The 24,908-nt window shown below is 41.2% G+C and overlaps 1 protein-coding gene across 4 annotated transcripts in view; it reads left to right on the forward strand.

The window, feature by feature from the left end:
• Positions 1–10,710: 10,710 nt before the first annotated feature.
• Positions 10,711–24,908, forward strand: part of GOLGA5 (golgin A5) — a 44,961-nt gene continuing 30,763 nt past the window's right edge. For 2 of the 4 annotated variants that reach the window (XM_009249416.4, XM_063715712.1), the window contains exons 1-3: positions 10,738–11,053; positions 13,617–14,079; positions 22,950–23,177. In XM_009249416.4, coding sequence (XP_009247691.3) covers positions 13,647–14,079; positions 22,950–23,177 — 661 coding nt within the window. In that variant the 5' untranslated portion in view covers positions 10,738–11,053; positions 13,617–13,646. Of the gene's footprint in view, positions 11,054–13,616; positions 14,191–22,949; positions 23,178–24,908 lie in introns of all 4 variants that reach the window. The other 2 variants (XM_002825044.6, XM_024231900.3) reach the window with 2 other exon arrangements.

Below are 24,908 nucleotides of genomic sequence, written 5' to 3' on the forward strand. Positions count from 1 at the left end.
CCAAGATCCCGCCACTGCACTCCAGCCTGGGCGACAGAGCTAGACTCCGTCTCAAAAAAAAAGAAAAAGAAAAAGAAATAATTTTGTGGCATAAGAAGCAATCACCCACATACACCTTATAAACCACCAACTGAGGCCCTGAGAGAGTTGTCCATGACACCATAGCAAGGCACAACATAGTTTGTTTACTCCCAGGCTTGTGCTATTTCCAGGACAACATAAAGCGCTTTCTCCGCCTAGCCCCACTACCAGCATGGTGACATATGGGGGTTGGAGGGCTCTTCAAAGGCATAGACTGCTGAGGATAGGGAGAGAGGGGATCTAAGAGGCTCATCAGGGGCTCAGGGGTGAAGGGATTTATCCCTGGGAGCAGTTTAGCAGCCCAGATAATATGGAAAACACCAGAACTGGCCTGTCACATCTGGGGAACTTCCAAAAAGGTGTAGGAATATGAAATCCCCTTGGGTCATCCAAGGTCAATTCATAAAAATACTACACTCTGTGCTCTATAAAAGAAAGGATACAGCAATACTCATGTTACTTGTCAGTCTAGATATTATACAACATACATACAAACATAAGGTACATATTTTTAAGTACTAAGTGCCCTCTGCTGCTGGAAGATAAAAATGCACAAAAAGGCTCACAATTTCATTCTCTAGATCTGTGCAAAGTAGAATCACAGCGTCAAGGAGCTGAAAGACACAGGAATCTTCTAGTGAGGGTCACAAAGTCCCTAGAGGAAGCCTGCAGGGGCTGGACAGATACTTTAAATGTGGGGTATAAGGATTCACAGAGGCAGGGCTGTGAAGACATAGAGAATACATTCTGTCTCCTGGGGTATTCAAAGTTTAAAATAATTTTTTAATGTTATTTACTTTCAAAAATAAGGTTCTCATGGTACAGAGTTCAAAGGGTACTTACAAAAAAGGATACATTAAAAAATAAACCCACCGGGCATGGTGGCTCATGCCTGTAATCCCAGAACTTTGGGAGGCCAAGGCGGGTGGATCATCTGAGGTCAGGAGTTCAAGATCAGCCTGGCCAACATAGCGAAACCTCATCTCTATTAAAAATACAAAAATTAGCCAGGCGTCGTGGCTCACTCCTATAGTCCCAGCTATTCGGGAGGCTGAGGCAGGAGAATCGCTTGAACCTGGAAGGCGGAGGTTGCAGTGAGCCGAGATCACACCACTGCACTCCATCCTGGGTGACAGAGCGAGACTCCCTCTCAAAAATAAATAAATAAATAAATAAATAAATAAATAAATAAATAAACCTTCCTCTCACTCCTGTTACCTAGCTAAGCCCTCCTCTCTGGATGCAAACAAGGTGTCCTTCAAGACATAGACTCTACCTATAAAAAGTAGTTTTACACAAATGACAGTGAAACCACATTTGCAAAATTATGACAGTAAGAAAAATCTGACATAGCTGATTCCATCTTGCTTCTAACTTCCAAGCTATCCTTGTTTATTCTTGAGCATAGGCCAAGCTGGCTCTTAGAGAAATTTAGTTTATAATTTAACCTTAAAGCAAGGATGATAGGATCCCTTCCGCAAACTACCCCCTCCTTTTCTGGAGACTAAAACCACCTTTTAAAAACTAATGAAAGGCTGGCTAGGCGCAGTGGCTCACACCTGTAATCCCAGCACTCTGGGAGGCCGAAGTGGGCATATCACTTGAGGCTGGAGTTGGAGACTAGCCTGGGCAACCTGGCGAAAACCCATCTCTACCAAAAATACAAAAATTAGCCAGATGTGGCAGTGGGCGCCTATAGTCCCAGGTACTCAGGAGGCTGATGCAGGAGAATTGTTTGAACCCAGGAGGCAGAGGTTGCAGTGAGCTGAGATTGCGTCACTGCACTCACCTGAGCAACAGAGCGAGACCCTGTCTCAAAAAAGCAAAACAAAACAACAATAATTGAAAAAAAAGTAAAAAAAAAAAAAGAAGCTAATGAAAGGCCATAAGATTAGTATTATGGGAGGGGCCTACACCTGCTAAGATATAAGTGTAGTTAAACTATAACTAGCCATTGTTCTGGAGGTCACAATATTTGTAACCTCCCCATTTTCTCCTGTAGACACCACCACTATTGTTAAAATCTGAGATTGGTGTTGATGGCATTTTTCAGACCCTGTATTCTGATGGACCAGCCGGTGTTGTTGTAGTCTCACCAACGCACCACAGTGTAGCGATCTCTCTTGTGAGGTATCACTCGGAGTTCTTTATCTCACGTCCAAGATGATTAAGGAGCACAGACACAAGAGTGAGGTGGGAGCAAAAGTTTAATAAGCAAAAGACGAAAGCTCTCCGCCAGCAGAGAGGGAAGCCTGAATGGGTTGCCCACTATGAGGCTGGGGTCCAGGGATTTTATAAACTGGGAAGGGGAAAGAATGTGCTTAGTCTGTGGGCTGTCTTGGAGAAAGTGATTCAGCTTGGCCCAAGGACCTTAGCCTGGAACCAATCAGGGGCTGAAATGATGATTCATAGAGGCCAGTCTCACAATCCTAAAAGGAAAGGAAAGTGCCCACCAGAACCCACGAGAGCCTACTGTGTTCATGCCCAAAAAAGGAGAAGAAACTTTTTCCCAGGAGCCCACTGATTATGAAAAGAAAAAGGCATTTCTATGTCAGGCCTTGTTCCCTTATCTGAGTGAGCCAGAGGTTTGTACAAGTTTTTATCTGAACGGGCTGGAGGTTCTCCTATCTGTGCAGCCTCGGGCATGTCTCCAGGCACAACCCTCTGTGCTAGTTCCCTTATTGTTGCTTGCAGCTTGATTTTTTTCCCAGGCTGCTTTTTCTGTTATGTGGGGATGAGGCAGGTCATCCCCTGTGGGTTGGGGGCTCTCTGGGGACCCTTCCCTTGCTGTCTACCTAAGGCAAGCTGGCTAACTCCTCTCAGTGCCACCTGGACCGGTAACCCATACCAAGAAACTGGCTCAACTGGTCTTGTGATCCACCCAGGAAATGACTCAGCACAAGAAGATAGCTTTGACCCTCTATGATTTCATCCCCAACCCAAACAGTCAACATCCTTCATTCCCTAGACCCCAGGCCACCAAGCTATCCTTAAGAAACCCTCACCTCCAAATTTTCAGGGAGACTGATTTCAAGTAATAACCTCCCATCTTCCACTCGGCTAGCCTTGTGTTAATTAAACTCTTTCTCTACTGCAACACTGCTGTCTCAGTAAATCTGTGCGGTGGGCAGGAAGAACCTGTTAGGCAATTACAAAATCACACTATATACACCATTGTTTTCCTTTTGTGTTTTTTTCTAATTTAACATACATTCTTAAGATCTTAGAGCTTTTTTCATATCCTTGCATAAGAGATCCTATTTCTTTTTAAAAACAGCCACATAATATTCCACTGGAAGAATGTACCAAGAATTTTAAATCAATGAACATTTAACTTGTTATTTGCTGTTATAAGCAACACTGTAATTAATAACTTCATATATGTCATTTTGCATAAGTGTGAGTATCTGTAGGGTAATTTCTTAAAAGTGGAACTGCCTTCTTAAAGGTATGTATTTTTTGAAATTTTTTAAGTATAACATGATATATGTAAACAACTGTTAAGTATAGTGTTGGGTGGATTTTTCCATATGTATCTACACCTATAATGAATACCAATGTTAAGATGTAGAACACTATGAGCACCTCCACCTTGACCACTCCCAGTCAATACCTGCCATCCCAAGAGATAACTGATACTATAACTTCTTCTTTTCTTTTCTTTTTTTTAAATTTTATTTTTTTGAGAGAGAGTCTCACTCTATCACCCAGACCGGAGTGCAGTGTCACAATCAAGGCTCACGGCAACCTCAGACTCCTGGGCTCGAGCAATCCTCCTACCTCAACCTCCTGAGTAGCTGGGACTACAGGCACACGCCACCATGCCTGGTTAATTAAAATTTTTTTTTGTAGAGATGGGGGTCTTCCTGCATTGCCCATGCTGGTCTTGAACTCCCGGGCTCAAGTGATCCTCCTGCCTCAGCCTCCCAAAGTGCTGGGATTACAGGCGTGAGCCACCATGCCTGGCCTTGTTATAACTTTTGTAATCACAAATTCACTTTGCCTGTTCTTGACCTGCAGAGAAATAGAACTAGTCTTTTTGGACTGGCTTCTTTTAAGTCAAAATTATGCCTATGAGTTTCATCTATGGTGTTGTAGTTTCTTGTTTTTCATTGGTATGAAGTATCATATTGTAGAGCTATACCACAATTTTGTAATCCATTCACCAGTTTATTACCATTTGGGTTGTTTCCAGTTTGTGTTATGAATAAAGCGGCTTTGAACATCCTTGTAAATAAATGTCTTTGGGTGGATACTTGCATTCATTTCTCTTGAGCAGAATTACTGACTCATAGGGTAAATCTATGTTAGGTCATAGAGTAGGCCTCTGTTTAATTTTAGCAGATATAGCCAGTGTTTTCCAAAGTGGTCCTATCACTTACACTCCTCTCAGAAATGTATGCCTGTTCCAGTGGCCCTATGTCCTCATCAGTACCTGGAATTTTCCATCTTTTTACGTTTTAGCCATTCTGGTGGGTATGCAAATGTATTTCATTATCATTTTAATTCACATTTCTCTGATGACTAATAATGTTGAACACCTTTTCATGTGCTTTTGGATATTTTCTCTTGCAAAGTGTTTATTTATTAGCTCATTCTTATTAGGTGGATTTTTAAAAAATTTTGATTTGTAAGAGTGCATTATATTCTAGATATAAGTCCTTTGTCAGATATATGTGTTGTAAATGCCTTCTCCCAATCTGTGGCTTTCCTTTCATTCAATTTTTATGAACAGAAATTCTTAATTTTGACCAGGCACTGTGGCACACAACTGTAGTCCCAGCATTTTGGGAGGCCAAGGTGGGTGGATTGCTTGAGCTCAGTAGTTCAAGACCAGCCTGGTTAATATGGTGAAACCCTGTATCTACAAAAAAATATTAAAATTAGCCAGGCAGATAGCATGTGCCTGTAGTCCTAGCTACTTGGGAGGGTGCAGTGGGAGGATCACTTGAGCCCAGGAGGTTGAGGCTGCAGTGAGCCAAGACTGCACCACTGCACTCCAGCCTGAGCAACAGAGTGAAATTAAACACTGTGCTGTGACGAAAACAAAACAAATAAAATGAAAGCAATTAATTGAGGCTGCAGATTTGTGATCCCTAATTCTAGTTCAATATCTTCATTTAATAAATGATGCCTGGGAAGAGAAGGGGTTTGCTCAAGTTCCCATAGCTAGAAACTAGAGAATCACAATTAGAACCAAGGTTTTCTTACTTTCTAGCCTAGATATATTCTAGTTGAGTACAGTCTTTTTTCCTGATAATAAAATTGAGGGTCAGAAAGATTAAGTTACTTGAGGGTAATTAACAGCCAAATAAAAACCAGTTCATCTGATTTCTGCCTCTTTTCCATGCTATCGCAATTTACTGAACATTATCTTTCATTCATTATTCAATATGTAGGAGTATCTTCTTGTGCCATGTCCTCTGCTGGGTTCTGCTGAAACAGCCATAGATAAGACAGACACTGTCCCTGCCCTCCCTCATATAATTACAATTGTGTAAATGTTATGAAGAAGTATAGGGTAGAAGAAAGAGTATATCAGTTGTGATGCCAGTTAAATGGGAGACTCAGAGGGGAGTTACTCCCAAAAAGGAGCTTATGTTTCCACTGCTGGAGGAGGAAAACACTCTGAGATACTAGTTTAATTGCTTATCAGGTAGCCTCAACTCACTGGGGGCACTGACAGGAAATGGTTTAATTTCTTCCATTAATTCTCAAAGATATTTATATCAATTCCCATTTTTTCCTCTGAGCCATAGTTTCCTTGATGACATCTTGCCTGCTTCCATCATTTTCAGCCACTTTTAGTAATTAGAACAGACTTGTTTTAGTATTTAACACTCTGCTCTGTTTAATTTCTTTATGCAGATTTGAATTACCACCTGGTGTCATTTCCTTTCAGGTTGAATGATTTTGTTTATTATTTCTTATAGGGCAAGTCTTATAGGACTAGCCACAACTTCTCTAGTCTCTGTTTATCTAGGAATGTCTCTATCTAGCCTTCATTTTTGAAGAATAGTTTTGCTGGAAATAGAATTCTTGGTTGACAGTTGTTTTCACCTTTAGGATTTTACATATGTTATCCTACTGCCTTCTTCCTTCATTGTTTCTGATATGAGGTCAGCTGTTATTCTTGTTCCTCTATCTTTGATGAGTCATTTTCCTCTTACAGCTTTTAAGATTTTCTTTGTCTTTCAACAGCTTGACTGTTATGTGCCAGGTTGAATGTCCTTGTGTTTGTCCTATTTGAAGATCATTGAGCTTCCTAGATGTACAGATTAATGTTTTCATCAAACTTGGAAAGTTTTTGGCCATTTTTTTCATCAAATATCCCCCGTCCTCCCAATCCTTCTCTCCTTCTGAAATTCCCATTACATACACGTTGGTATATCTGATGATGTCACACAGATCTCTGAGAATCACCTCATTTTTTATTCTTTTTTCTTTATACCAATTGGACAAATTCTATTGATCTATCTTCAAGTTTTCTAATTGTCTCTTCAGCCCACTCAAATTTGCATTGAGCTCCTCTAGTGAAATTTTTTATTTTTTACTTATTGTACTTTTCAATTCTAGAATTCCATTGATTTTTAAAATAATCCCTATCTCTTTGCTGATATTCCCTATTTTATGAAGCATTGTTGTAATTTTTTTGTTTTTGTTTTTGGTTTGTTTGAGCCTGGGTCTCACTATGTTGCCTAAGCTGGTCTCGAACTCCTGAGCTCAAGCAATCCTTCTGCCTTGGCCTCCCAAAGTGCTGGGATTACAGGTGTGAGCTGCCACAGCTGGCTGTCATGTTTTCACTTAGTTCTTTGGACATATTTTTTTTCTTTTTTTTAAAAATAGAGTAGATGTGCTGTGTGAGACTTGATGTCACGATTGAGTAACTTCCTTGAAGTCCTTATATGCTAAGTCCAACATCTCACAACATTTATATTGATTTTCACCTCTGTGTATGGTCAATTTTTCTGTTCATTTGCATGTCTGCTTTTTTTTTAATTGAAAACTGGACAATTTAGATAATATAGTGTAGCAACTCTTCTGTTTTGATGTGCCCCTCAGAGGGTGTTTTTTGTTGTTTTTCTTAGTTTATACATTTGTTTTGTGACTTGTCTGGACTAATTCTGCAGAGTTTCTTTTCCATATTGTGTTGACATTGATGTTTCTGCTCAGTTTTATTTTTTTCTCTTTTACGTTTATTTCTAAGGTTGGTTTTCTAAGGTTTTCACCAAGGTCAACATAGCTTAGAATTTAGTCAATGATTGATCAGATGTGGTAATTAGACACCTCAAGCCAGTAAGACTTCTACCCTTTCTTGATGGACCTGTGTCATCTAAATGGGTTGAAGAACATTCAAAGTTCAGGCAATTTACAAGACTGCTCTGGCTTTTGTTTTGCTGAGTTTTCTTGTGTCTCCTCTGCATCTCTGCAAAGCTTCCCTGGCTTTTGTTTACCTGTGTCTCCTCTGCCTCTGTGCAAGGCTTCATGTTCTGCCAGGGTTGAGTAGATGACTGGGGCTTTTGCCAGACTCTCCTGAACTGACACAGCCTTCCAGACCATAAGCACTTCGCCAAAGCCCACTATAGCTATCTGATTCCCTGGATCTCACTGCTAAACTTCCAGCAGGCTTTCTAATCAGTTGTTTGCTCAACCAGTCTTGCAGCCCAGGTAATTGTGATGTTGGCATTCCCAATCAACCTTTCTCCTTGGCCATGGGGTTTTTCTGGCACCACTCCTTACCAAGTCAGCCCCCTCTGGCAGCAAAGCTGCTGGTTTTCACATCTACGCAGCCCTGACAGAACTATTCCCATGGAACTGGAGGAAAGGGATTGGGAATTTCCCCATGGTAACGTGTCAAAGACTCTCACTGTTGTTACCCAAGGTTTAATAGTTTTTCTTGAATAAATGCATTTTAATTTATGTTATACCTGTGGTGGATTTCCAGGAATTTGAAATGGTTGTTTTTCACAATTGTGTCCAATTTCATCATTGTTTTTTGGGGAAGAGAATTTGCTGAATTCCTTACTCTGCCATTCCAGAAGTCACAATATAGCCCCATTTGTTTAAAACTTCATCCTTAAGCTCTATTCAAAGTTCTTTCCCCTGATCTCTGGAGCAGACTAGCTTGGTTGCACTACAGCACTAGAGACTTCCTTCTTCCCCTTTCTTTTCTAGGCTTTAGCTCCACTGGTGGCATTAGGGCGGGGAGGAGGCGGGAAGAAAAGCGCAAATTTTCTGACCCATTGGGCAAGGTTGTAGCCTCTCTCTGTTGTGCTGTTTCGCTGGCTAATCCACCCTGGCCCCAATAATGTATGCATGGCAGGCATCTATATGCTGACCTCTTAGGGGGTATATGTGGGAATTCTTGAAACACTCTTTTTTGGGGCCTGCCCATTGCCATTTTTGGAATATCTGAATTAAGTCTAAAATCCACATTGAATAATTCAAATGCTCAGGACCCGCTATGTGCACAGGATCAGGCTAATTTGGCCCTAATGACAAGCCTACAACATGGTCCCTAGTCTTCATCTTCAAGTTGAGGAAAGTAAGGCTCAAACAGGTTAAGGGCTGGGCACAGTGGCTCATGCCTGTAACCTCAGCACTTTGGGTGGCTGATCAGGCAGATCACTTGACGTCAGGAGTTTGAGACTAGCCTGGCCAACATGGTGAAACCCTGTCTCTAGTAAAAATACAAAAAATTAGCCAGGCATGGTGGCACACGCCTCTAGTCCCAGCTACTCAGGGGGATGAGGCAGGAGAAACACTTGAACTTGGAAGGCGGAGGTTGCAGTGAGCCGAGATCGCACCACTGCACTCTAGGATGGGCGACAGAGCAAGACTCCATTTCAAAAAACCAACCAAACAAACAAACAAAAAAAACTCCAAAAAACACGTTAAGTAATTTGTCTAAGATCATCAGTCCTAACAAGGAGTCCACATTACTCCAAAGCCTGTGCCCTTAGACTCAAAGTTTTGTCTCCAAATTAAATATTGGGAGTAATTACAGCTCTTGCTTTTCTTCCTCTCAGGTCAGGTTTTGTCCAATACGGTGGAAGATTGGTTCCTCCTCAACTTCTTTCATTCTCATCCCTTCGACAATTAAAACATTGTTTCTAGAGTCACACTGACCCAAGTTTGAATCCCAGTTGTTCTACCTTTGCTTCTATGTGGCCATGGGCAAGTAACTAAACCTCATTGAATCTCAGTGTCTTCATCTGTAAAATGGTTTAATATATTAACAGTAGTCTGATTTTATTAGGTAGGGCTGTGTAAAAAACAATCCTAAATCTCAGTGACTTATAACAGCAAAAGTTTATATTTCACTTATGTGACATCTCAGATGTGAGCTGCTTCACATCCCCTTTTTCTTCCAGGACCAAGGCTGAAAGAGCAGCCCCATCTGACACAGACTATTCTCATGAAAGGAAAAATTTCTCTGGTTGAAATACGTAGTAACTCTTAATACTTCTGCTCAGAAAGACCCCCTGCTCCTATTTCATTGGCCAAAAGAAGATCATACAATCAAGCCTGACATCAGTGAGGCTGGAAAGAATGCTCCTCCTACAGGATGCACTGCAGTCGCATGGCAACGGGCGATGATGTGTAATCCTTAACTGGAAAAGCAACTTAATAGTTAGGAACAACAATACCACCTACCAGAGAATAATAGTACCTTCCTTATGCATGTGAGATTAAAATGAGGTGAGGCACATGCAATGCTTAACACAGTATTCTACACTTAATAAAAGGTTTGATAAATGTTAGATGCCATTATTATGATTACCACCTCCTGGTGCTGCTGAAAATTTTTCTCTTCACCGTACTGGGCTAAACCTCACCTGAGAGCAAGAAAAGCAGGAGCTGTAATTACTTCCAATATTTAATTTGGAGACAATAAAGCTTTGAGTCTACGGGGCACAGGCTTTGGAGTAATGTGGACTCCTTATTAGGACAGATGATCTTAGACAAGTTACTTAAACTGTTTGAACCTTACTTTCCTCAACTCAAAGATTTGAGACTTGGAACTGTGTTGTAGGCTTGTCATTAGGGCCAAGTTAGCCCAATCCTGTACACATAGTGGGTGCTGAGTATTTGAATTAGTGAATATGGATTTTAGACTTATTTCAGATAGTCAATGAACTGTATGCATAACATAACCACAGTACTGCCTTTTCCATCCTTTGGGTCTCAGCTCAAACATCATCTTCTCAGAGACCTTCCCTGACCACTTGATTTAAAGTACCTCCCGTGCCTCCAGTCACTTTTCCCCGTTTTCTTGTCGTTACAACTCTGGTAACGCCCTGAAATTGTCTTGTCCATTCACTGTTATGTAATATCTGTCTCTGCCACTAGAAAGTAAGCGCCATGCAATCCGGATCATGTTTTCTTATTTCCACCTTCTGCCGTGGACCTCTGGCATTCTCGTCTGTAAAACTTAGGGGAGATAGTGAGGAAAGGGAGAAACACGAAGTCTAGCCCGTCCACCCGGGTCTCAAGCCCCGCCCAACTCAGGCCTCGCGTCCCTTCCAGGTTGGGCACCGCCTTCGGTCACCCACTCTGCCCGCAGTAAGGCCCCGCCCTTTGTGGGTGTGGCCTTTCACGTTTCGCCGGCCGCGTACGGGCCGTCCACCGGCGGCGAGCCGCGTCACACGCACGCAGGCCCTGAGCCGCGCCTGTTCTCGCCACGGGCGGAAAGGGGCGTGGCCATGCGCGAGGACCCCCCCGTAGCCGCCGGCGCCACCGCCTGAGTCGCCTGCAGGTGGCTGTTCGCGTCTCCCTGCCGTGCAGGCAGCTCGAAAGCCACTCTGTTTGGGGTCCTCGCGCCCCTTCCACGTCTCCCGGAAGCGGTAGCAGGGCCGCGGCGGGTCGGGGAAGAGGTTTACTCAGTTTGTGCCCCCTCCGGGCCAGCCGCCGAGGAGGCGCGGCCCAGGACGGCGGCTAGGCCGTGGTGCAGCCTCTCCGGAGTCCTCAGGTGAGGCGGAGGCGAGGGCCCACTGGACGAGACGGGGGTGTTAACGGTCCTAGGGGCGGGGGCGCAGTACCTTCAGTGGAGACCCTGGTCTCTCCGTCTTCTTTCGGGTCGCGCTCGTCTTCGCCCTGTTAGGGGCTGAGGAGGGTAACTGGAGGGACTTCTTGGGCTTCAGCCGACGTCGTTTACTGCCCTCCTCTGTCTTCCTTTCTCCTGACCCCTGCCTGGCCTGGCCGTTCTTCCCGCACGGAACGAGATGGGTGGGGAGCGGAGTGGGGGTCTCTGCTCGCTTACCTGAGATTCCCCAAACTGACTGACCCCAGGGCTCTACCGACTGGGCCTGACCGACTGACCTCCAGCCTCCCTCCCTCTGTGCTGACGCCTGGCCTTCGAAGCAGGCCCTGCCACCGCCCTCTGCAGACCCATCCCCATCCCACGCACTCTCTCTGCCCCTGGGCAGTGCCTGGGGAATTGACGGGTGCCTCTGAAGTCCTTTGTGTCTTTGAGATGTTTGCCCAGGGCCCATCTAAGTATTTAATTAGGTAATCGGCATTAACTGCAACATTAGTAGCGATTGCATGGTATGTTTTAAAGCTCAATTAATTTTAAAATGGGAGGCAAGATACAAAGAATTCATGAGCGTGTTATTACTTTTTTTTGTAGAGACAGGGTCTTGCCATGTTGCCCAGGCTGGTCTCAAACTCCTGGCCTCAAGTGGTCCTCCCTGCTTGGCCTCCCAGTGTGTTGGGATTACAGGAGTGAGCCACAGTGCCTGGCCTTTATGGTGTTCTGTATGTTACAGAGCATTTCATCTCCATTTTCATTTGATTTTTTATAAAGTCCGAAATACATAGGCATTTAATAGTCACATGTGTAAAGAACAGATTTAAAGGATGAGTTTCTTCCTGAGGTTTTTTAGATTTTGAGCTGCATAGTTTAGGGAGGCAAGGGTTAAAAGGTGGGTTTGGCATTAGGGTGACTTAGACTTGAGTATCTGAGCTGCTGTCTAAACTCTGGGATCTTTCTAAACCCTTTCCACATTTGCTTTTAAAAAAAGATATTGCTATTTACCACATAACGTGGCTGTGAAAATTACATATGATAAAAGATACACGTGTACCTGCGTACAGCATCAGTCATATAAAAATTACACTCAGCAGTATTTGTGAGTGCCTGCTGTGTGCTGGACTCTGGGAATTCATTGGTGAGCAAAACAGACATAATCTTTATCCAGCCACTGCCCCCCTTTCCCCAAGAACAAGAAGCATGTTAAAAAAAAATACGTAATTATAAAACATGAAGGGCTGTAAAGCAAAAGAATAGGGTATGTACAGATAATGATTGACCTAACTTAGCTGGAAAGGAGAACTCTGAAGCAAATGACATTTGAGTGAAGACCAAGAACAAGAAAGTTAACCATGAAAGAGTTCTTGGCAAAAGGAACAACGTGCACATTCTGGAAATGGTTGTGGACTTTATTATAGAACCCTTCTATATCTATGTCTTCATCATTACTTTCATGTATTGTGGCACACAATAAGTACTCAAATATATGTGTGGAATGAGTGGTTATGCAATTTTGATTTTTATTCTGGACTTAGCTTAATGTGCACGTGGTAGGTATTGAGTATTGAATTATTGAACATGTACTTTAGATAAATTATGTGCACACCTAAATTATATGTAATAGTGCTGCAGTTTAACATTAAGATAGCTTTTGTATTTAACGGAAACGTTTTTTCAAGTTTTAGCACTTTAAAACAAACTTCAGTGAATTTTATTTTTATTTGGTTGTACCGGAATTTTGCCATATTGGTTATTTGCTGTTTGGATGTTGTTTTAATTTGCTGCTGTAGCAAAGTACCACAGATTGATTGGCTGGGCCAACAGAAATTGATTTTCTCTGAGTTCTGAAGACCTGAAGTCCAAGATCAAGGTATTGGCAGAGTTGGTTTCTTCTGAGGCCTACTTCTTTTGCTTGCAGATGTCTGCCTTCTCTCTCTGTCCTTTCTGTATGCCTGTTTGTGTTGAAATTTCCTCCTCTTAGAAGGACATGCCAATTATACTTGATTAGGGCCCACCCTAATGACTCATTTTAATTATCACTTTAGAGATCCTATCTCCAAAAACAGTCACATTCTGAGGTCTGGGGGTTAGGACTTAAATAAAGGAATTTGGAGGGACGCAGTTCAGCCCATAACAGATGCTTTTGCTACATTAAGATTTGCCCTTCTTTGAAATAGTAATAATAAAAACAGTAGTGGTAGTTGTAATAATGGTAATAGCAGCCACTAAAATGAGTGCTTATTATGTGCCAAGCATTTTGCAAAGTGTTTTTTATATATTATTTCATCATAAAACCATCCTATAAGGTAAGTACACTTTCCCCCCCATTTTCTAGATAAGATTTATCAGCCTCATTTAAGTAGTTTGCTCAAGGTTACCTAGCTAGTAAAAGATAGGGTTAGGATTTCAACCCAGGACTACCTGACTCCAGAGTCTGGTCTTAACCATTTATCATACTCTGCCATTATGCCACACTGATCATTTTATGTCCTTTTTACAGGTTTGCCAATAGGATTATCCTGCTGCCATCATGTCTTGGTTTGTTGATCTTGCTGGAAAGGCAGAAGATCTTTTAAACCGAGTTGATCAAGGGGCTGCAACAGCTCTCAGTAGGAAAGACAACGCTAGCAACATATATAGCAAAAATACTGACTATACTGAACTTCACCAGCAAAATACAGATTTGACATATCAGACTGGACCTAAATCTACATATATTTTATCAGCAGCTGATAACATTCGAAATCAAAAAGCCACCATCTTAGCTGGCACTGCAAATGTGAAAGTAGGATCTCGGACACCAGTAGAGGCCTCTCATCCTGTTGAAAATGCATCTGTTCCTAGGCCTTCATCCCAATTTGTGCGAAGAAAAAAGTCAGAACCTGATGATGAGCTGCTGTTTGATTTTCTTAATAGTTCACAGAAGGAGCCTACCGGGAGGGTGGAAATCAAAAAGGAAAAAGGCAAGACACCTGTCTTTCAGAGCTCTCAGACATCAAGTGTCAGTTCTGTGAATCCCAGTGTAACCACCATCAAAACCATTGAAGAAAATTCTTTTGGGAGCCAAACCCACGGTAGTTAATCAGTCCTCTATTTCTCTTAGAGTTAAGCGAATTGAATGTGTCATCACGTGATCCGATGGTGTTTCTCATCTACTGTTATGGGATCTGTCTCCACTGGTGTAAGGGCAGACTCTCTGCAAATGTGTGGTGTAAACAAGGGAGGCATCATTGACTACTATTAGTCAATAGACAGTTGTAGCAGGGACTTAATGTTGTCTGGAGGGCAACTTTACCCATTCAGCATCTAACAAAGTATTTCAAATTTGATTCTCTAAGACATTTTGAGATTAAAAAAACATTTTGAAATCTGAAAGAAAACGTGTCAGTTTGGATCGGGGACTATCCCAGTTGATATCTTTCTGTTACTAGGATTATAAAAATGACGAGGCTGTACTTCACATATTTTCTGGGTTGTGTTTTTTGTGTGTTTTTCCCCCCACATCCTCCACAAATAAAGCTGAGAGACTGAACTTTGATCCAAGTTGAAGAGTTGAAGGCATTGACCTAGTAGTGAAGCAAGAGCTTAGAACTCTTGTTTTCAATTGTTTAATTCCCTCTGAGATTACCTCTACAAGTACACCTTCTTTCCTGTGAAATGAGATTAACATGGTAAATGTGGCTAATTCAAGTACCTACTAACTGTCTTAAAATAGCAATAGGCTGGGCATGCTGGCTCATGCCTGTAATCCGAGCACTTTGGAACGCTGAGGCGGGCAGAGCACTTACACCCAGGAGTTTGGGACCAGCCTGAACAACATAGCAAAACTTTGTCTCTACAAAAAATAGAAAAATTAGCCAGGCACAGTGGTGCATGCCTGTAGTCTCAGCTACTTGGGAGGCTGAGGCGGGAGAATTGCTTGAGCTCAGGAGGTCGAGGTTGCGGTGAGCCGAGATTGCACCACTACACTCCAGCCTGGGCGGTAGAATGAGATGCTGTCTCCAAAAATAAAAATAGAAAAAAGGCAAAAAACTTGATAGTAGGTTCTTGCAGGGATTTCTTGTTGTTTTGAGACAGAGTCTTGCTATTATCACCCAGGCTTAAGTGCCGTGGTGCTATCACAGCTCGCGGTACCTTTGACCTCCCAGGCTCAAGCGATCCTCCTGCCTCAGCCTCCCGAGTAGCTGGAACTGTAGATGCACACCACTGTGCCCAGCTAATTTTAAAAAATTATTTTTAATAGAGACAGTGTCTCACTGTGTTGCTCTGGCTGGTCTTGAGCTCAAATGATCCTCCTACTTTGGCCTCCCACAGCATTGGGTATGAGCTACTGTGGCCTGGCCATAGGGATTTTTTTTTTTTTTTTTTTTTTTGAGACGGAGTCTTGCTCTGTCGCCCAGGCTGGAGTGCAGTAGCCCGATCTCGGCTCACTGCAAGCTCCACCTCCCGGGTTCATGCCATTCTCCTGCCTCAGCCTCCCAAGTAGCTGGGACTACAGGCGCCTGCCACCATGCCTGGCTAATTTTTTTTTTTTTTTTTTTGTATTTTTAGTAGAGACAGGGTTTCACTATGTTAGCCAGGATGCTCTTGATCTGACCTTATGATCCGCCTGCCTCGGCCTCCCAAAGTGCTGGTATTACAGGCATGAGCCACTGCGCCTGGCCTTTTTTAATTTTTTAATTTTTTAATTATTTTTTTTGTGAGACGGAGTCTCGCTTTGTCACCCAGGCTGGAGTGCAGTGGCGCGATCTTAGCTCACTGCAACCTCCACCTCCTGGGTTCAAGCGATTCTCCCATCTCAGCCTCCCAAGTAGCAGGGACTATAGGTGTGCACCACCACCCTTGGCTAATTTTTTGTATTTTTTGGTACAGATAGGGTTTCATTATGTTGGCCAGGCTAGTCTTGAACTCCAGGCCTCAAATGATCTGCCCACCTTGGCCTCCCAAAGTGCTGAGATTATGGGCGTGAGCCACCACACCCGGCCAGGGCTTCTTTATAGAGTTGATTATTGATGGGAGTTTGTCATGTTCTTGGATGTTATAGCTTCTTTCATTGTCTTGGCTGTTAGTGAATAAAATCTTTCTTGTATTTTCAAGACAAAAACTTGTATAGAAGAAGAGGTTTTGGGTTCTGAAAATAGGATCAGGCAGTAGCAGTTGATTAATATGTTCACATATTCCAAAATTTCTTCTCAGCTATCTTTCAATTAATTATACAAAGAACCTACTGGGTGCAAGGATATGGAAGTGTCCAGTGGGTGAGCTAGACATGTAAACAGATAATTTACTTGTGGTCTAGTAAATGTAGCAGTTAAGTATGGTCAGAGTATTGTGGAAGTATGAAGGAGGAAGTAACTAATTGCCTAAGGTATTCAGAAAGGATTCACAGAGGGTCTGTATTTTTAGCTGGGTCTTAAAGAATGAACAGGAGTTTGCCAGGTAAAAAAAGAAGTTAGAGACAGCATTCCATGCAGAGAGAACAGACTCTTTAAGGGGCTAGTAGAGTAGAAAACGTTGTAACAAAGTTGGAAACACTGAGTGAGTTGGAGGGTGATGAAGAAAATGTAGCTAGCAAACAAAGTTGGGACCTGTTTGTGAAGGCCCTTGTGTCATACTGTTTATGCAATTAAACCCATTACTCCTATAGATCATAGTTAAAGATTGATTCCTGAACAACAGGCTTTAGAATCACTTGTGTGTTGTTAATTTAAAAATGAATTATTGAGTGCCTTCCCAGGCTTCCTGAATCGTTATTTTCTGAGGATGGAGCCAGGGCATCTGATTTTGTTGTTGTTGTTCTGTAGGTGGTTCTTAGCCAATAAAAGTTGAAAGTGACTGCCATAGCTAGTGTGATGCTAGTAGAGATCTTTAAGTCAAGAGTTGACATGGCTTATTTTTGTACTTTTAAAGAAAGCAACTTGCATTTAATTATAAAGAATGGACCTAAAGGGAACCTCGTTGTCAGGGAAATGAATTAAAACTGGTTATAATACACAGGAGTTACAAAAATTGTTTCTCTTGGGTAGGACCTCTCAACCTTGAGACTTGGTGTTTTGGGCCAAATTAATTCAATAGTGTGGGAAGCCCTCCTGTTCTTTGTAGGATGTTTAGCAGCATCTCTGGCCTCTTAATCCATTAGGTGGTAGTAGCACCCCCAATTGTGACAACCAACAATGTCTCCACAAATTGCCAAATGTCCCTTGCAGGGCAAAATCATCCCAGTTGAGAACCAGTGTCCTAAGATGCCTAGAAGTGTGTGGAAATGGGATTGCTGAGCTGTAGGGTTTAACAATGTTCAGCTACACTAGTAATGCCAAAGTGGCTTTCTGCGGAGGTTGTGCCGGTTTATACTCTAACCAGCTATGGTTAAGAGCTTCTTTTGCTCCACATTTTCACCAACATTTTTTATTTTCAATTTGACTTATTACTTTTTGCTGATCAGATTTGTCGTTGATATTTCCTTCATTGCTAGTGTGGTTGAAGATCTTTTCAGCTATTTGACTATTCAAGTTTCATTTTCTGGAAGTGTCTACTCAAGTCTTTTTTATCAATTTTTTTCTGTTAGATTATTTGTCTTTTTTCTTCTTGATTCATAGACATTCTTTATATATTCTAAATTCTAAATTCTTTTCCTCCTCCAGTTTTACCTTGGTTTTTCCCCTCCCCTTTGTCTATGCTATCTCAATGAATAGAAGTTCTTAATGTAGATGGCATGTGGCTTGTGTTTTTTGTGTCTTGGAAAATCTTTCCTTACACTGAGATCATAAAGATATTTTTCTGTATTGTCTTCTGTAGTGTGCGATAGGCATTCAATTCCCTTTTTTTTTTTTTTTTTTTTTTTTTTGCCATAGGGAAATCAGCTATTCTAGCTCATTTATTCAACAGTCTCTTGTCCCTACCAATTTGCAGTACCACCTGTCTTATATATCAAGTATTCATTAGTGTGTTTCTGGCCACTTAATCCTGTTTTATTGGCCTATTTGTGTATCCTTGTGCCAGTGCCACCCTGTTTTAATTAATGTAGTTTTATGTGTCTTGATAACTGATAGGGTAGCTTCTTCCACCTTGTGGTCTTTCTTCAGAAATGTTTTGGCTATTCATGGACTTTTCCACTCCCATATGCATTTTAGGATTTGCTTATCAAGTTTCACAGAAACTCTGTTGGTCTTTTTATTGGGAATTCATTGCTTCTATATAGACAGTTTGGTGAGAGTCAGCACTTTTGCTATATTGAGTTTTCTTATCCACCAATGGGGTATAATTTCAACATATTTTGTAGTGTCTTTCATTAAAATCTTATTGTTTTCTCCATAAAGATCTTATATACTATATGTTAGATTTATTCCTAAGTAGTTTATATTTTTTGAAACAATTAATATGTCGTATTCCTTAAAATGTTTTGCTTTGTTATTGCTGGTGTATTTTTTGTTGTTTTTTTTGTGTGTACATACATAGCAATCTAGATAGCTCTTAATCTTCATGTTTTTCTGGACGTAAATTTAGATTTTCAACAATACAATTATCTGTGTATAATGATAGTTTGTTTCTTCTTAGCCCTTTTATCTTTTAAAAAATCCTTTTCTTCATTGGCTAGGACTCAACAACCAGTTTTGTATCTTGTTCTTTGTCTTAGAGGGAATACTTTGTTTCACTAAGATGATTTTATATTAGATTTTTCATAGGTTTTTTTATTAGGTTAAGGAAGTTCCCATAAATGTCTAGTTTGAGGTTTTATCATGTTGTATTTTAGCAATGTTTTTTCCTCTACCCTTGGAGATAATAATATAGTTTTTCTTCTTTAATATAGTATGCAAATCAATTTATTTTATTTTTAATAAATCACTTTATTTATTTATTTTTAATAGAGATGGGGTCTTGCTATGTTACCCAGGCTGGAATGTAGCTGCTATTCACATGTATGATCATAGTGCACTGCAGCCCCAAACTCCTGGCTCAAGTAATCCTCCCACTTCAGCCTCCCAACTCACTGGGATACAGGTGCACACCACTGCACCTAGCTCCAGCTCCAACTGATACTTTTAAATATAAAACCAAACTTAACTTTCAGTTTGCTAATATTCCCTTTAGGATTTTTGCATTTATTTAGTTAATTTAATTTTTATTTATTATTATTATTATTATTTTGAGACAGGATCTCACTCTGTCGCCCAGGTTGGAGTGCAGTGGGGGGATCTCAGCTCACTGCAGCCTCAATCTCCCAGGCTCAAGCAATCCTCCCACCTCAGCCTCAATAGTAACTGAGACTGCAGGCACACATCACCATGCGTGGGTAATTTTGTTCATTTTTTGTAGAGACAAGGTCTCACTATATTGCCAGGCTGGTCTTGAACTCCTGAGCTCAAGGGATCCTCCTGTGTTGGCCTCCCAAAGTGCTAGGATTACAGGTATAAGCCACCACACCTAACCTTTTGCATTTATTTTATAAGCGAAATCGGCCTGCGATATTGTTAGGTTTTAGTATTACAGTTATATTAGCCTTATCAAATGAATTGTAAAGTGTTCCTTCTTTTTCTGTTGTGTTAATTAATTGGTGTAAGACTGAGATTATTTATTTCCTGAACGTTTGCTAGAACTCTGTGCTAAAACCATCAGGACCTGGGGTATTCTTAGTGAAAGGTTTTAACTATTGATTCAGTCAGCTTTTCATTTCTTCTTGAATCTGTTTTTGGTAAGTTACATTTTTTTCCCCAAGAATTTGTCAATGTCATATACATTTTGAGGGGTTATACTTATTTAATTTCAGGAAAATAATGTAGGGGTCACAGCTGAAACTTTCAACGCAACCAGACATTAGTTATTCATACCAACCTTGCAAAAACCAATGCTTGATCATGCATACTGTGTGAAGAATATCAGTATCTGGCATATATTGAATCCTTACCCTGTTTCTGGCACTGCACTAAATGCCTGCTTTTAAAAACAGCTTTAATGAAGTATAATTCACATGCAATAAACTGCACAATAAGTATTGTGCAATTGATAGATTTCAGTATCGTGTACATTTTAAAATTTGATGGCCTAATGTTGTTTATATCTGTCCCAGGGAACCACTTTTGGTTATGCTGATCCTCTCTAGTATATTTCCTCTTTTGTTAATTTTTGCTTTCTTTGGGTTTGTTCTGCTGTTTTTATAGTTTCTTAAGATGGATATACAACTCATTAGTTTTCTTCCTTCCTGCCTTTCATCTTTAATGTAACCAAGGCTATAAATTTCCTTCAGAATACTGCCTTAGATATCATCCCACATTTGGATATGTACTTAATTTATTTTTTGAATTTTAATATTTTATTTTTTATATTATTTAAAAATTTTTTGTAGAGACGAGTTCTCACTGTATTGCCTGGGCTGGTCTCCGACTCCTGGACTCAGGCAGTCCTTTCTCCTCAGCCTCCCAAAGTGCTGGGATTACAGGCGTGAGCCACCATGCCTGGCCTACTTCGTTTCTTTTTAAAATCTTTATTTTAGAAATTTCAAACATACCAAAATAGAAAGTAATGACCTCCTATTATCCAACTACAATAATTACTCATGGCCATTCATGTTTCATTTATACCCTCCCATTTCCCATCGCTTTCTTCACCTGCACCCTCCGCACAATTAATTTGAAGCAAATCACAGATCTTATATCATTTTTTCTATAAACATTTCATTTTCTTACTCTAAAAATACTTTAAAAGCAAATGTTCACACCATTATCACCTTAAAAATGTAATAATTTCTTTCTTTTTTTTTTTTTTTTTGAGACAGGGTCTCACCTTTCGCCCAGGCTGGAGTGCAATGGTGCAGTCTCGGCTCACTGCAACCTCTGCCTCCAAGGTTCAAGCGATTCTCCTGCCTCAGCCTCCCAAGTAGCTGAGATTACAGGCACCTGCCACCATGCCCAGCTAATTTTTTGTATTTTTAGTAGAAACAGGGTTTCACTATGTTGGCCAGGCTGGTCTCAAACTCCTGACCTTGTGATCCGCCTGCCTCAGCCTCCCAAAGTGCTGGGATTACGGGCGTGAGCCACCATGCCCTGCCAACACTCCCATTTTTAAGTCATGTCTTAGGTGCCCATTCCCTACCCCACTTGATTATTAGCTTTTTGTGGTTATTTTTTCTTTTAGGTAAAATTACATATATTAAGATGCACACAAATCTTAGCTATATGACGAATGGTAATACCTGTGTAACCCACATCTTTACCGTGTTATAGATTTCCTTTGCCCCAGAAAGTTCTTCATGTTCCTTTCCAGTTAATCTCCCCACCCCGTCCCTGAAAGCACCCAGTGCTCTGATTTTTCTCTCCTTAGTTTTGCTTGTTCTAAAACTTCATATAAATTGAATCATATAGTATATATACTTTCTAATCTGGCTTCTTTTACTGAACTGTTAGTGAGATTCATCCATGTTACTGTTCTTTTTTTATTCTGTTTTATTGTTATGTAGTACTCTATTATATGGCTGTACCACAGTTTATCTGTTCTCTTTTATGGACATTGGGTTTGTTTCCAGTTTTGGATTATTGTGAATAAAACTGCTGTAAACATTTTTGTACTTGCTTTTTTGTGGGCAAATGTTTTCATTTCTCTTGTATAAATACCTAGGAGTGGAATTGCTGGGTGAAACGGTAGCTGCTTGTTTAATTTCATAAGAAATTGTAAAACCTTTTCCCCCAGTGATTGTACCATTTTATAGTCCCAGCAGCAGTGAGAGGTCTAGTTGCTCTGCAGTGTCACCAGCATTTGGTGTTTTTAATTTTAGCCATTCTAGGGGGTGTCTGTTGGTTCTCATTGTGATTTTAATTTGCATTTCCTTGATGACTAAAGATGTTCAGAACTTTTTCATTTGATTATTGATATTTGTTTATATAACCTTATAAAGTATCAAGTCTTTTACCCATACAGTGATTGGTTTAGTCAGTTTTATTATTTAGATATATAGTTCATTTTCATCACATAATTTTTAGAGTAATTTAAAAGTATACTTGCATTATATTTAGTAACAAAAACAAGATTAATCTGAATTCATGTGTCTCTATCTCTTTGGGTAAGACATTTTAGATTCCAGTTTGATTAAAAAAAAAAAAAAATTGTAGTGACCTGTTATTACTCTTCTTGCCTTGAAACCTGCAGCTACTCTATTGTGCCTTCCCAATTTTTCAGTATTTGAGACTTCTCCTGGTTTTTTTTCCCAAAAACATTTTGGAGATAAAAGGAAATCCAAACCCATTTTACCTGAACCCAACCACTCAGATGATCTTTGATGTTCTCCCCAGAACGGTGTTGTACTGTCTGTTGTCATTCATTCAGTGTATCCAGACTTGAGGATCTTTAGAGGTCCATATGCCCCATTTATGAGAATGACATTTAATCAGAGGGAAGACTATTGAAAATTTGTTTGTTTGTTTGTTTTTTTTTGAGATGGAGTCTTGCTCTGTTGCCCAGGCTGGAGTGCAGTGGTGCAATCTTGGCTCACTGCAACACCTTTGGTCTCCCAGGCTCAAGTGATTCTCCTGCCTCAGCCTCCTGAGTAGCTGGCACTACAGGTGTGTGCCACCACACCTGGCTAATTTTTGTATTTTTGGTAGAGATGGGGTGTCACCGTGTTGGTCAGGCTGGTCTCAAACTCCTGACCTCAGGTGATCTGCCTGCCTCGGCCTCCCAAAGTGCTGGGATTATAGGCATGAGCCACCGCGCCTAGCTGAGAATTTGTTTACTTTTTATGGTGTTTTAGCTGCAGCAGTCAACTTGAGCATCCTACCAAAGCAAGTTGTTAACGCATATGTGATGAACATGCCAACGTAACAAAAACGTATTCTTTTTTTTACAGAAGCTGCCAATAACTCAGATTCTAGCCATGAAGGTCAAGAGGAATCTTCAAAGGAAAATGCGTCATCAAATGCTGCCTGCCCTGACCACACCCCAACACCTAATGATGATGGCAAATCACATGAACTATCTAACCTTCGACTGGAGAATCAGCTGCTGAGGAATGAAGTTCAGTCTTTAAATCAAGAAATGGCCTCGTTACTTCAAAGATCCAAAGAGACTCAAGAAGGTAGAGGCTTAAATTGTTCAGGATTAGGAATTTAACTTTTAAAAATAAACTTAAGGCCAGATGCAGTGGCTCGTGCCTGTAATCCCAGCACTTTGGGAGGCCGAGGCGGGCGGATTGCATGAGGTCAGGAGTTCAAGACCAGTCTGGCCAACATGGTGAAACCCTGTCCCTACTAAAAATACAAAAAAATTAGTCGGGCATGGTCGCAGGCACCTGTAATCCCATCCACTCAGGAGGCTGAGGCAGGGGAGTTGCTTGAACCAGGGAGGTGGAGGTTGCAGTGAACCGAGATTGCGCTACTGTACTCTAGTCTGGGCAACAGAGCGAGACTCTGTCTCAAAAATAAGTAAATAAACAAAAATAAAATAATAAAAACTTTAAACTGTTAGAAATATTTACATTTAAACTGTGAGAAATTAGATGCGACTTGTAAAATGATATTTTCTTAGAAAAACTGCCCAGATTTGGAAATGGGACCAGTCATCCTCCCACCAACCCAAAACATAAGAGTATTCGCTTCTTTGGTCATCCTTTAAGATCCATGAAATTGAAGAACTGAGAGGAACAAACTAGTAGTAGTCTAGTTCATTCATTTATTCTGAACTTTCAGGGAAGCTGTTCCATTAAACAAAGTAGTAGGCACTAATAGAGTTGCAGTATTACTGCTCTAGGGCACATAAAATGTACATGGAATTCAGTTCAGTGCCCTTGGGAATTGTGCAGTGAGGTGGCCCTGGAGTAGAAAACCTCAAGTTCCTCAGAAATAGGTAATTAAGAAGGAAATAATCTCATTACTGAGGTAGTGACTGAGGAAGATGTGAATGTTATTGTAAATGTGCCTGAGAAGAAAACAAGAATAACAAAATTGCTGCCTTGGTTCCTGGGGCTAATTAGAAAGGAGTGAGGGGATGGTGGGAAAAGTTTTGCCAAGCCATGGATAGAGCCTAGAAGAGAGGAAAGGGAAGATAGTTTAAGACTCACTAGGCCAGGCGTGGTGGCTCACGCCTGTAATCCCAACACTTTGGGAGGCCAAGGCGGGCGGATCACAAGGTCAGGAGTTCAAGACCAGTCTGGCCAAAATGGTGAAACCCGTCCCTACTAAAAATACAAAGAAATTAGCTGGGCATGGTGGCGCGTGCCTGTTATCCCAGCTACTCAGGAGGCTGAGGGAGGAGAATTGCCTGAACCCAGACCCGGGACCCAGGAGGCGGAGGTTGCAGTGAGCCAAGATCGTGCCACTGCATTCCAGCCTGGGCTACAGAGCGAGACTCGTCTTAACAGCAACAACAACGAAAACAAAATACTCACTAGTCAGGCTGACTTTAGAAAAAGCTTTACTTTACCCAGACTAATTTAGACATAGAAATAGAGCTATTTGGCCAGGCACAGTAACTCACGCCTGTAATCCCAGCACTTTGGAAGGCTGAGATTGGAAAATTGCTGAGGCCAGGAGTTCAATAACAGCATGGGCAACAGAGTGAGACCCCTGGGCTACCAAAAACAATTTTTTTTTGTTTTAAATTAGCTGAGTGTGATGGTGTGCACCTGTAGTCTGAGCTACTTTGGAGACTGAGGTAGGAGGATTTCTTGAGCCCAGGAGTTGGAGGTTGCAGTGAGTCATGGGCGATGATCATGCCACTGCACTCCAGCCGGGGCAACAGAGTGAGGCTCTATCTCATGTTTTGGTTTTTTTTTTTTTTAAGAAAGGTCTGTCTCACTGAAAAAAAAAAA

The sequence above is a fragment of the Pongo abelii genome, chromosome 15 (genome assembly GCF_028885655.2).
Source record: "Pongo abelii isolate AG06213 chromosome 15, NHGRI_mPonAbe1-v2.0_pri, whole genome shotgun sequence".
Lineage (NCBI taxonomy): Eukaryota > Metazoa > Chordata > Mammalia > Primates > Hominidae > Pongo > Pongo abelii.